Below are 11,792 nucleotides of genomic sequence, written 5' to 3' on the forward strand. Positions count from 1 at the left end.
GTCTCGGTACCGGTCCAACCCAGACACGCCTAGGAAGAAAGGCCTGGCGATCGAGGTCTCAAAGGCACGTCCGAAAGGCCAGCCACTATAAACCCAAAACCTAAGGAGGGAGCACGGTTCTCGGACACCCGCGAGGCCACCAGGGGTCGGAGTCCGCGGAGCAAGTTGGAACCGGTCCCGGCTGGACACCAGCTCTCGGCGGCGGGAACCGCCCTTGAGGCTTCAGGGGGTGACGCGACCGTCGGGTCCGGAAACGAGGCGCGCTCACCGCCGGACCTCTGCGGACAGCTGGACACGCCGCCTGCCTTCTCCTTCCAGCGCCCGGCCGCGCGATTCCAGTTAGTTGTAAATCGCGCACTTTCCGGTCCGGACAACGGTCCTTCCCTCTAGTGGGCGCCTGATGACGTCATAGGCAAGTCACCGCCCCTCAGGGCACGGCCAGTGGTGTCTAGAGCACGCCTATCTCAGAGCAAGAAGGCAATAAACCCTTTCTGAGACGGGAGACTACCTCACACTCGTCTTCTGGTTTGAGCTTTTCCCCTGTGAGCGCCTTCTCTGCCAAAATGGCATAGTTCAGTCTGTCACTATTTCCAGGCAGCGCCTCGGGCAGCCCCAGACCGGGAGGAGGGGCGGGGCCAGCCTGGGCGGGGCGGGGTCCAGGCTAGCCCGCGTCGCGCCGAGGAGCGTTCTTGGGCTGTGCCCTCGGCGGCAGTGGCTCCTGGAGCCCTTGGGCAGCTTGGCGGAGCCCTCTGTGCACGGATGGACCCGGCCGGATTCGGCGGGAAGCGGCCTGGCAGGCGGCGGGCGCGGCGGCGGCAGCAGAGGCGGGACGGGACGCAGGCCGCGGCTCCCTGAGGCGTGCGGGCCCGGCCCCCGGCGGCGGCACCATGATGCCGGGCGAGACCCGCTCGGCGGCGCCCATGCCCGCGGCGGAGCTGTCGCGCTGTCAGGGCTGCGCATCCCTGCAGCAGGTGTGGCGCCGGCGGGGCTGCGGGTCGGGCCAGACTCCATGCATGGGGGGCGGCGGGGCGCCCCGCTTTGACCTCGGTGCACGGTGAGGCCGGAGGTGGACAGTGGCCCCAGTAGCAATGGCTTCAGTGGCCTGACTGCGTGCACTCAAAGGAGCCCCAAGGAAAGCGCCACCCGGGGGGCCAGGGTCTGCGTGCCGAACAAGGCCCCGGAGGGCTGCTCCTCGTGGGGTTTGCAAAAGTCAGCTGAGTCTAGAAAGCAGTCCTTGCTAGGGAGAGGGGGCTGGGGTGGCCAGGTGGGTGCCCACGAGGGGGTGGGAGGTGTGCGGGCAGCGATCTGGACACAGGCCTTGGAGGCTGGAGGTCAGTTCTGGAGTGTGGGGGAGGACAGAGCGCCGGAGACGGGTCTCTGCGAGCTGCTCCCCACCTGGAAATGTTGGAGGTGGCGCCCAGGGCCGGTTGAAATAAGCGAATCCCGTGCTCATGTGCAGCATGCAGACATTTCTGCCTGTCTTTTGTTGGGCTTGAACCACACCAAACTAGCCGCCCGCCACTTAGTTGGTCCCGTCTCATGAATTGCCCTACAGGCTTTGTAAATCTTTAAGGGAACAGACACGCATATTCTCCCATGGAGTGCCTGGTGGGTTTGAACCACGCACCTTGCAGTTAGCAACCTGACGCCTGACCCACAGTGTCACCAGGGCTCCTTAATGTCCTCACGGTTCACACAGTAATCACTTGTTTCCAGTCGGTGTGGATTCTAGCCATCCTGTATATGGTTTCCAAGGAGTGACTGGTGGCTTTGAACCACCGACCTTGTTGTTAGCAGTCCAGTGCTTATCGTACAGGGCTGCACCTCAAATGAGTGTTTGTTCCACAGTGTCTTAAGTCACTGAGCCACCAGGGCCCCAGTTTGCGGTGGAAATTACAACAAGGTTGGAGCCGACTTCAGCCGAGTGGGGGGAACAGCGCGTGTCCACGGAGGGCCCAGTGACTGCTGGGCTTTCACTAGGAGTCCTGGCGTGTCCTCACAAGAGGCGACATTGGAGCCCAGATGGAGGGGCCCGGGATGAGCTCTGTCAGTGTGTCAGTCGGGTGCTGGCTGGGAAGAGCGAGGCGACCTTGTAGTTGGAGTGGACTGAATGTGGAAGGAGGCCTGGAGGGAACCTCAGAAAGCTCGTCCTGAGGGTTTGGGCTTCTGCTCCCAGTGAAGGCCGAGGTCCTGGAGGGACAGTCAGCCTGTTCTGACACCAGCAGTGGGAGTAATCCTGGGAGGCCTCCGGATCAAACCAAAGTGGCCGCGTGCGTCCACTGCCTGCACTCACTCTGCAGGACGGAGTAGACCTGCAGAGCCGGCGCCTGGATCGGGAGGCTCCTGCGCATGCCCCTGGAGTGCCGGCGCTGCAGCGTGTGGCCCTCTCTTTACTGCCAACAGTCTGTGTGTGGGACAACACCGAGAGCCTGAGTGGTGGCGGCCGCTCGTCCTGTCTGATTGCTGCGCTCATGTCACCGCGCAGGAGCAGTGTCTGAGCAGAAGAGAGGGTGCAGGCTGGCGGGCAGTGGGAGTGAGCAGGCAGGAAACCGAGGCTCCGGATGCATGCTGGTTCTCAGGTGTGAGGAGTGGAGAGAAGAAACGGTCCTGTAGAGTGGACACCCAGGGCCCGGAGAACTAGGGTAGAGATGGGAGAGAGGAGGCTACCACAGGGGGTGGGAGTGGGGCTGAACGTACCCAGGTGGCAGGGATTCCGGGGATGGCATCAGGGCTGGCCACTGTCCGTCTAGTTTGAATGTTATTTCTACCCAAGTATGAGGGGCTTTAAGGAGCTCAGCTAGCGTAGTGGGTACGAATCAGGCTGCGAACCGCAAGGTCAGCAGTTTGAAACTACCAGCTGCTCCGCGGGAGAAAGATGAGGCTTTCTGCTCCCATAAAGATTTACAGCCTCGGAAGCCCTATTCAGGGTAGCTATGAGTCGGAACCGACTCCACGGCATGTAACAACAACAACATGAGGGGCTTTGGAGTCCTGGTGTAGAGTTCTGGGTTAATGTGCCAGACTGCAAAGCCTTTTGAACTTCAGGGTCGGTGGTTCAAGCTCACCAGCTGCTGCTTCTCGGAAACCCTATGCAGGGTCGCTGTGGGTCGGAACCAACTTGATGGCACTTAACGACAATAACATGAGTGGCTTCAGCATGTTCAGGGAAGACTCCCTTAGCTTCCAGTCCCATTTCCCCATGAGCTTTATGAAGCCCAGTTGTACTTCTATGGGGACAGAGACGAAACCAGGTTAGATGGGTTGGAAGTTCTTCTTAGGATTGGGGTTTGAGGATGAGGTGTGGATATGAGAATGGGGGGATGTGTTCTTTTGCATCGACCATGCCTGTCCTACTGCCGCACAGGCATTGAGAACCTCCCTGCTTCACTGGAGAGGATAAGCAAACCCAGATGCGGTGATTCGTGAGCCTTTGGTACTAGGGCGCTTCAACCAAAGACATGCAGGACTGGGAGGAGGAGGGAGGCAGACATTAGCAACCTCAAGTCTGTCACCACTCAGTGCCAAGCCCCAGCTGCTGCAAGGATGGAGCCTGCTGTTGGCTTATAAACGTGCTGCAAGAACAAGATTGTCAGGGTGCTAAAGTCCTTCAGCACTCTGTAGGCAGTTGTATAAACAGCTTTGGGGTCTTGCTCTGGCGATACTAGGGACTCGTAGGTGTAAGGCAGGTCCACGTCATTCTGGTCCCCAAGCTTCCTTGTTGAGCCGAATATCCAGATTCTCTTGAGCCCCCAGATGCAAGCTTAGAAGTCTGTGTGGTTGTGCTCCGGACGGATACAGTCAGGACGACCCTGGATGTCCAGGGGCAGAATTGATCTTGGAGAACATACACATGTGACCTCTCATTGAACCTTACTGGACAGCAAGAAGGTTGTGGCCCTGGATGCATCTATTTGGCAGTTTGTCGTTAAGTGTTGTCCTGTTGGTTCTGACCCATAGCGACCCTATGTAGGGTTTTGGAAGAGCAGCTGGTGAGCTTGAACCGCCAACCTTGAGGTTCAACTCGACATTACAGTCTAGCGCCACACCAGGACTCAATGTTGACAGTTTAACTAGGGAGAAAAGCATGAATTTAGCGTAGTGGTTATGAATTGGGCTGCTAATCTCACGGTCAGCAGTTTGAAACTACCAGCTGCTCCACGGGAGAAAGATGAGGCTTTCTGCTCCCATAAACCCTGTGCAGGGTCACTATGAGTTGGAGCAGACTCCACGGTACTTAACAACAACAACAACAATAGTACTCCAGGCCCATTGCCACGGGGTCGATTCTGACTCATAGCAACCTGTAGAGGGTCTTTGTGGATGCGGACTCATCGTTCTCCCAAGGAGTGGATTTGAACTGTCGACTGTAGTTAGCAGTCCAGTGCTCATCCTGCAACACCACCAGCAGGTCTTATAATAATAATAAAAATAATAATACAGGTAAGTTATTTAAAAACTCATCAGTGTCCAGACATTGCTAGAATAGTACTAGAACCTGGTTTGCTCTTTGCCCAGATCCCCAAATTACGGCCACATAGCTATACCTTCACATCAGGGCGCCGGACGAGGGACAGTACTGCCGTCTAGTCCACAGGCCCATTCAAACTGCTTACAGGCTTTGCTGGCTTCTGCCTTTTCTGGCTCGAGGTACCTGCATTGCGCCCCTCGCACTGTCTTTCCTGTTGGTCCGCTCCATGGACGCCATGTTCTTGGGCCCAGAACCGAGGGGATTGCATCAGGAAGCGTGCGTGTTGATGGTCCGTGTGGTGACTTGGACTGCGTCGCTTCACTGTGTCCATGAGTTTTGTTGTAAATGACTGAATTGTAACAGATTGAACTTGTTTTAGGGGGTGACATTCTGTGTGCCCACCCAGCAGCCTTGGCATCACTGACGCCTGTCTGTGATGATCTCCGCGTCCTACGTTCGTACAAACGAAGCTTACTGACTTAATAACTGAAAGTCGGGTCCACCCACCCAAAGGCACAGCTTTGAGACCCCTGCGGGCCACAGTTCTGCTCTGCAGCGGGGGGTCATCTTGGGCTTGAGTTGACTCAGGGATAGCTGGCTTGGTTTGTAGTTCAGTGCCTATCCTATCGTGCCACACAAGAGTGCTTGTTTTGCTGAGTGGGTGGTAACTTGTTCTCACGTTAGTGTTAGCCTTCTGTTGCTCAGGTGGCCCTTGATTTGGCCAGTGATTGCTCTCTCCAGAGCTTCCCTGTGCTGTTCAGGAGTTCCCATCACAGTCCCTGACTCACATACCCTAAGTGTCCATTTCTATGTTGTGCTTGTCCTGCCCCATGCCTCAGGTTGGTCATTACCTAAGGAGTGCTGGTTCCTTGTAGCTAACGTTTCCCTACACTTGCTACTTTGGTGTCATTGCTTGTAGGTGTCTTACGGGACACAGACAGAGTTTGCATGCATACATAACTATTTCTGTATGTATATATGACATTTTGTGTAAAATGTACAGTGTTGCTGTGATGCTATAGGATAAGCACTAGACTTTTACCTTTAAGGTCTGTGGTTCAAACCTACCAGCTGCTTCTTGGAAGCCCTACAGAGTGGCTATGAGTTGGCACTGACTCGACAACACTTGACAACAACAGTGTCTGACACAGTAAGAGACACTGTGATCGCTCAGAGCCTTACTGTTAGGTACCTGCATGTTTTCGACAAAGATCTTCACTATTACCTTGTCATGGCTTCTAAGGGTCTTACAGAACAGCCCCCCAATTGTGTTCATGTGAACAAGCGTAGCATTAAATCCAACCCTGTATTGGTTCTCTCCCAAGTGTTTGTAGTGGTCTCTTTAGCACTGAGACCTCCTAACATGGTCCTCCAGCTGGGTCTTCCTTCAGGCTCACTTGGTGAGTGTAGTAGGCAGCCGTTGGTTCTCAGGCTTTGGAGACCCTAGACCACCCCTGGTTCAATGGTCAGCTAGGATCTGCTAGGAGGGTCCCAGCCTTAATGATGGTGAACGTTTACAGAACAAAGTCAGTGAAGTGACAAGATGCGAGGCCAGAGTTTCCAGGGCGCTCTCCCAGTGGGCTTGTAGGACGTGGTAATGCCACAGCCCGTGTGACATGCTGCCCACCAGGGAAGCTCACAAGAGACTTGGGGCCAAGGGGCTATTTTGGGACTTAGCACTTGATAATACCTGGTGATTGGAATGCAAAGCATAGAAGCAAAGAGGAGGGATCAGTGATTGAGTGGCTGGACAATCTGACCTTGGTGATAGAAAGGATGATGGAGATCCTATGATAGAATTTTGTAAGACTAATTACTTCTTCATTGGCATACTTTTTTTGAACACAAAACACGAGTATACACAAGGATTGTACCAGATGGAATGTACAGAAATCAAATTGACTGCATCTGGAAAGAGACAATGGAAAAGCTCCATTTCATCAGCTCAAACAGGACCAGGGGCAGAGTGGAACAGACCATCAATTGCTCATATGCAGTTTCAGGCTGAAGCTGAAGAAAATTAAAACAAGTCTGTGAAAGCCAAAATATGACCTTGAACATATCCCACCTGAATTTCCAGATCATCTCAAGAATAGATTTGATGCGTTAAGATGCTAAAGATCGAAGAACAAAAAAGGTGTGGGGTGACTTCAGGAAAATCATGCAGGAAGAAAACTCAAGGTCATTAAGAAGCCAAAGAACGAAAAGACCAAAATGGATGTTAAAAGAGATGCTAAAACTTGTTCCCCAGAGTAGAGATCCTGAAACAAGTGTAACAATTGAGAAGAGCGGAATAGAAATTGTCAGAGATTAGCTGGAGAAGACAAAGTCAAATGTTATAATAAAACAGGCAGATCTCTGAAGTTAGAAAACCAAAGGGGAAGGACATGTCAGCGTTTCTCAGGCTGAAGGAACTGAAAATAAAAATCCAAGCCTCTATTGCAGTACTGATGGATTCTCTGTGCAAAATATTGAATGTTGCAGAAAGCATCAAAGTGTGGAAGGAAGAGTTGCTACACGAAAAAGAAATTGTTGATGTTCAGCCATTGAAAAGGAAAAAGTTCACTGTGCACTTAAGGCATTGGCAAAGAACAAGGCTCCAGGAATTGCTGGGAGTACAAATTGAAATCTTTCAACAAACTGATGCAGCGCTGGAGGTGCCTAGTCACCTATGCCAGGAAATTTGGAAGACAGCTATCTGAAGAAAAGAAATCTATTTATGTACATTCCAAAAAGAGATCACCCAACCAAATGTGAAAAGCATTGAATAATATCATTAATATCCCATACAAGTAAAATATTGCTCAAGATAATTTTAAAACGGCAGCAACAGTGCATTGATAAGGAATTTTCAGAGGTTCAAGAGGATTCAGACGAGGATGTGGAATGAGGGATATCATTACTGATGTCAGATGGATCTTGGCTGAAAGCAGAATATCAGAAAGATGTTTACTTGTGCTTTATTGATGATGCAAAGGCGTTGTTGGGCTGTGAATCATGACACGCTATGGGCAACACTACGGAAAATGAGTATCCTGGATTACTTAATTGTGCTCGTGAGGAATCTGTACATAGACCAAGAGACAGTCATTCAAATGGAACAAGGGGACACAGAATGATTTAAAGTCAGCAAAGGTGTGTGCCAGGGCTGTATCCCTTCTGCTATACTTACTCAGTTTGTATGCTGAGCAGATAATCCGAGTAGCTAGATTATGTGAAGAAGAATAGCTTCAGGATTGGAGGAAGACTCATAACAGTCTGCTATATGCAGATGATACAACTTTGCTTGCTGAATGTGTTGTTGTTGTTGTTATGTGCCATGGGGTCAGTTCCAACTCATAGCGACCCTGTACAGAGTTTCCAAGGCTGTAAATCTTTACCGGAGCAGAAAGCCTCATCTTTCTCCCATGGAACAGCTGGTAGTTTTGAACTGCTGACCTTGCGGTTCACAGCCTGATTCGTAACCACTACGCTACCAGAGCTCCTTTGCTGAATGTGTAGAAGGCTTAAAATACTTACTAATGAAGATCAAAGACCACAACCTTCAGTATGGGTATAGGTTGTAACTCAGTGTAAAGAAAACAAAAATCCTTACCACCAGACCAAGAAACAACATTATGATAAATGGAAAAAAGATTGAAATTGTCAACCTTTGTTTTGCTTGGATGAACCATCAACACTCACGGAAGCAGCAGTCTAGAAATCAAATGACATATTGCATTAGGCAGATCTGGTGCACGAGACCTCTTTAAAGTGTCCAAGAGCAGGAATGTCAGTTTGAGGACTAAGGTTCACCTGACCCAAGTCATAGTATTTTCAGTAATCTCATGTGTATGTGAAAGTTGGACAGTGAATCAGGAAGACCGTAGAATTGACGCATTTGAGTTAGTGTTGGAGGGGAAGATTAAGGGTATCCTGGACTGCCAGAAGAGCAAACCAGTTTGTGTTGGAAAAAGTACAGCCAGACTGTTGCCTGAAAACCAGGATGTCTAGACTGTGTGTCATACTGCAGACATGCTGTTAGGAGGGACCAGTCCCTGGAGAAGGACTCATCATGCCTGGTAAAGTGGAGGGACAGGGAACAAAGGGAGACCCCAGAGATGGTCTCAAGCATAGCAGCGGTTGTGAGGCTGGCACAGGATCTGGTGGTGGTGTGTTCTGTTTGTGCAGATGGCACCTACTAACAACAGCCACTGGACACCTGTCCCTCAGATGGATTGGAACTCCAGGTCCCCCAGCAGGAGAGGAGGTGTTCAGCATAAACCTCCTGATTTGCCCAGACAGGTCCTCTGGGTTCCCCTGTCAGTTTGGGGTCAGTGCCCACTCTGGCAGTCAGGTGACGATTGTTGTTAAGTGCCAACCAGTCATTTCCAATTTCTGGTGACCCAGCTTAGGGTTTACGAGGAGCAGCTGGTGGGCTTGAACCTCCGACCTTGCAGTCCAGCGCATTAACTGGCAGCGGCCTTTCTGCCATCAGTGCTGCCACTGTGCCAGTCAATCTTGCTGGGGGTCTTCCTAGTGGCTGGGGGCCAGAGATCCTCTTACCATCCACAATGAATGGGACAGTCCTCCAACCCCTCCCCCACTGCAGGCACATTATCCTGCCTCCAGGACTGGGAGAAAGGTGCTCTGGTAGCATGGAGTCAGGCTGCCAACCTCAAGGTCAGCAGTTCTAAGGGAGAAAGATGAGGTGTTCTGCTCCCGTGAAGATTTATAGCCTGGGAAACCCAGTGCAGGGTCACTACAATTCGGAACCGCCTCCACGGTACTGGTACTTAATAAAAGCAACAAGAAGACTGGGAGAGCTGAAGCTGAGAATCCCTCCCTGCTTCACCTGTTTCTTTATAATAAGGTCAAGTCATCATCCAGCTTGTTTACTTAGCATAACCATTTCCCACCTACATTATTTGGTCTGCTGTCTGTTGACCTCTCAGCTCCAGGCCTGCAGGACTGCTTCCTCTAAGGCAGCCTCCTATGAGAAGGCTTTCTTTCTTTCTAGAGTTTCGTTATGCAAAATACAGTGACCTGGTGTGATGCAGGTGCTGGAGGATTAGCACTGCCCCGCAAGGTCAAGGTGGCTACCAGCTGCAAGGTTGGCAGTTCAAACTCACCAGCCGTTCTTGGAAACCCTATAATAACGTTTTAATATAGGGTCCTTATGACTAACAGGAAGGAGCTCTGGTAGTGTAGTGGTTACTAATCGGGCTGCAAACCGCAAGGTCAGCAGTTCAAAACTACCAGCTGCTCTGGGAGAAAGATGAGGCTTTCTGCTCCCGTATACATAGTGCAGCCTGTATACTACGTAGAGGTCAGGATGGTGGTACTTCATGACACAGACTTTGGACATGGGATCCGGAGGGACCAGCTCCTGGAGAAGGGCAGCATTCTTTGTACTGTGGAGGAAGTCCTCAATGAGACAGACTGGTACAGTGGCTGCAACAATTGTCAGGTTGGCTCAGGCATGGGCATGTAATACATACATGAAGCAGTGTATGGGATTGTATTATACATAACAGTGACATACAAGCAAAGATACAGAGTCTGCATGTGGCGCTGCGGGTTAATGCACTGGACTGCAAAGTCAGTTTGAGCCTCCAGGTGGGCAGTTCAAGCTCACCAGCTGCTCCTTGGAAACTCTGTACAGGGTCACTATGGGTCAGAACTAACTCAGTGGCACTTAACAACAACAAAACAATGTTACAGCAACCCACTAGTTGACTGCAACTGTACTATCATTTTCTTTTTTCTTGCAGAACTTAAATGAATATGTTGATGCATTAATTACCTTGAAGCAGAAGATCATTAATACAGAGTGAGTATCCTCGCATGTGTTTCGTAGCCCTTTGTAGACCTAACAAATTAGCTGAAGCAGGTGGGGGTTTGGGGACCCTAGGGCTGAAGTGAGACTCCAGTTTTCTCCTCTGGGCGCCTCCCATGCTGCCCATTAGAACAAAACTCCTTGTGGTCAGAGTGTATTTGTTATATTTGTTGCAGAAAATGTAAGAGAGGGTAGGGTGTCTCGCCTTTTTTGAAACATGATTATTAGAAACATAGTATATTTTATAGATTACCAAAATAACCGTATCCTTTTCTTTGTTGCAGTAACTTGTTAACAGAGTATCAGAAGAAATGCGATGATATCCTTTCATGCTGGTTTCTTTTGGTTCTTGGATGTGCGGTGTATTTGCCCCCCAGCACTTGGAGGGTGGGGTTTCTGTAAGCAGAGAGTACCTGTCCCAAGCACAGAGAACAGCAGCTCGCTCTTTTCAGTCAATATGAGCTGTCCTAAAAGGTGGAGACCTGTAGTGTTAACCTGCTTCTGCTGTTGAGGCGGCTTTTCCGGATGTCTCCAGCTTCTTGTCAGGCCGGCTCTTGTCACCTGTAATGATGCGGGTGGTGTGGGTGCGGGGTGATGTGGAGCTGAGGCCGATGCTGTGTCCTTGGGTTTTCGTTGGGTTCCTGCAAGAAGGGCCGAGTGGTAACGGGATTTAGAATGTCAGGCAATGGACTTCTAGTCCTTTATTTTGTGGTATGTAGAGCGATTATGTATATACTCAACATCACCTAGAAGCAGGTATGTTTATATGCATGGACTCTACTGGTCAATCACAAGGTGCTCCTCAGACTTAGGGTCATCACTGACTCAGGACCATCTTGTGGGCACCTGTCATGTAGTAGAACCTGTGGCTAAGTTTTTTCTGGCAGGGAAACAATATCTAATCGGTCCTTCCCTATCTGGTCCTAGTAATCCTGCCCCTGAATTGGATTCCTCCCATTAAATAACACACCCCCTACATTGTAGGGATTCACTGCAGTTCTGCTTCAACGTCACTTTTGGGGTGGATTCTGTGATTGATTCACTGTGTCAGAGACCCAAGGCCTCTGCCAGGGCCATTTCTGGCATTCCTGAACTTGTCTGTGATGATCTTTGCTGGTTCGTTCCATCACAACGGATATGTGTGTGATGAGACTGATGATCAAACCAAAGCACAACGTATAGGGTTCATTTTAGTAATTACCTTTTTATACTTCAAAATACATTTGTTGTTGTTGTTAGGTGCCATCGAGTCGGTACCGACTCATAACAACCTTATGCACAGCAGAATGAAAACACTGCCCGATCCTAGGCCAACCTCACTACTGTTGCCACGCATGAGTCAATCAATGCTGCCACTTTGCCATCTTGTTGGGGGTCTTCCTTTCTTTCTCTGACCCTCCACCTTGTTGTTGTTGTCAGGTGCCATCGAGTCGGAACCGACTCATAGCGATCCCATGCACAGCAGAACGAAACAATGTCCGATCCTGGGCCAACCTCACTACCGCT

The 11,792-nt window shown here is 50.7% G+C and overlaps 1 protein-coding gene across 1 annotated transcript in view; it reads left to right on the top strand.

The window, feature by feature from the left end:
* The first annotated feature begins 754 nt into the window (after positions 1 to 754).
* Positions 755 to 11,792, top strand: part of KIAA0947 (KIAA0947 ortholog) — a 51,303-nt gene continuing 40,265 nt past the window's right edge. The window contains exons 1-3 of the mRNA XM_006874966.1: positions 755 to 971; positions 10,222 to 10,280; positions 10,571 to 10,605. Of these exons, the coding sequence (XP_006875028.1) occupies positions 888 to 971; positions 10,222 to 10,280; positions 10,571 to 10,605 (178 nt within the window). The 5' untranslated portion in view covers positions 755 to 887. The remainder of the gene's footprint in view (positions 972 to 10,221; positions 10,281 to 10,570; positions 10,606 to 11,792) is intronic.

This window comes from Chrysochloris asiatica, unplaced genomic scaffold, assembly GCF_000296735.1.
Source record: "Chrysochloris asiatica unplaced genomic scaffold, ChrAsi1.0 scaffold00307, whole genome shotgun sequence".
NCBI classification, from domain to species: Eukaryota; Metazoa; Chordata; class Mammalia; order Afrosoricida; family Chrysochloridae; genus Chrysochloris; species Chrysochloris asiatica.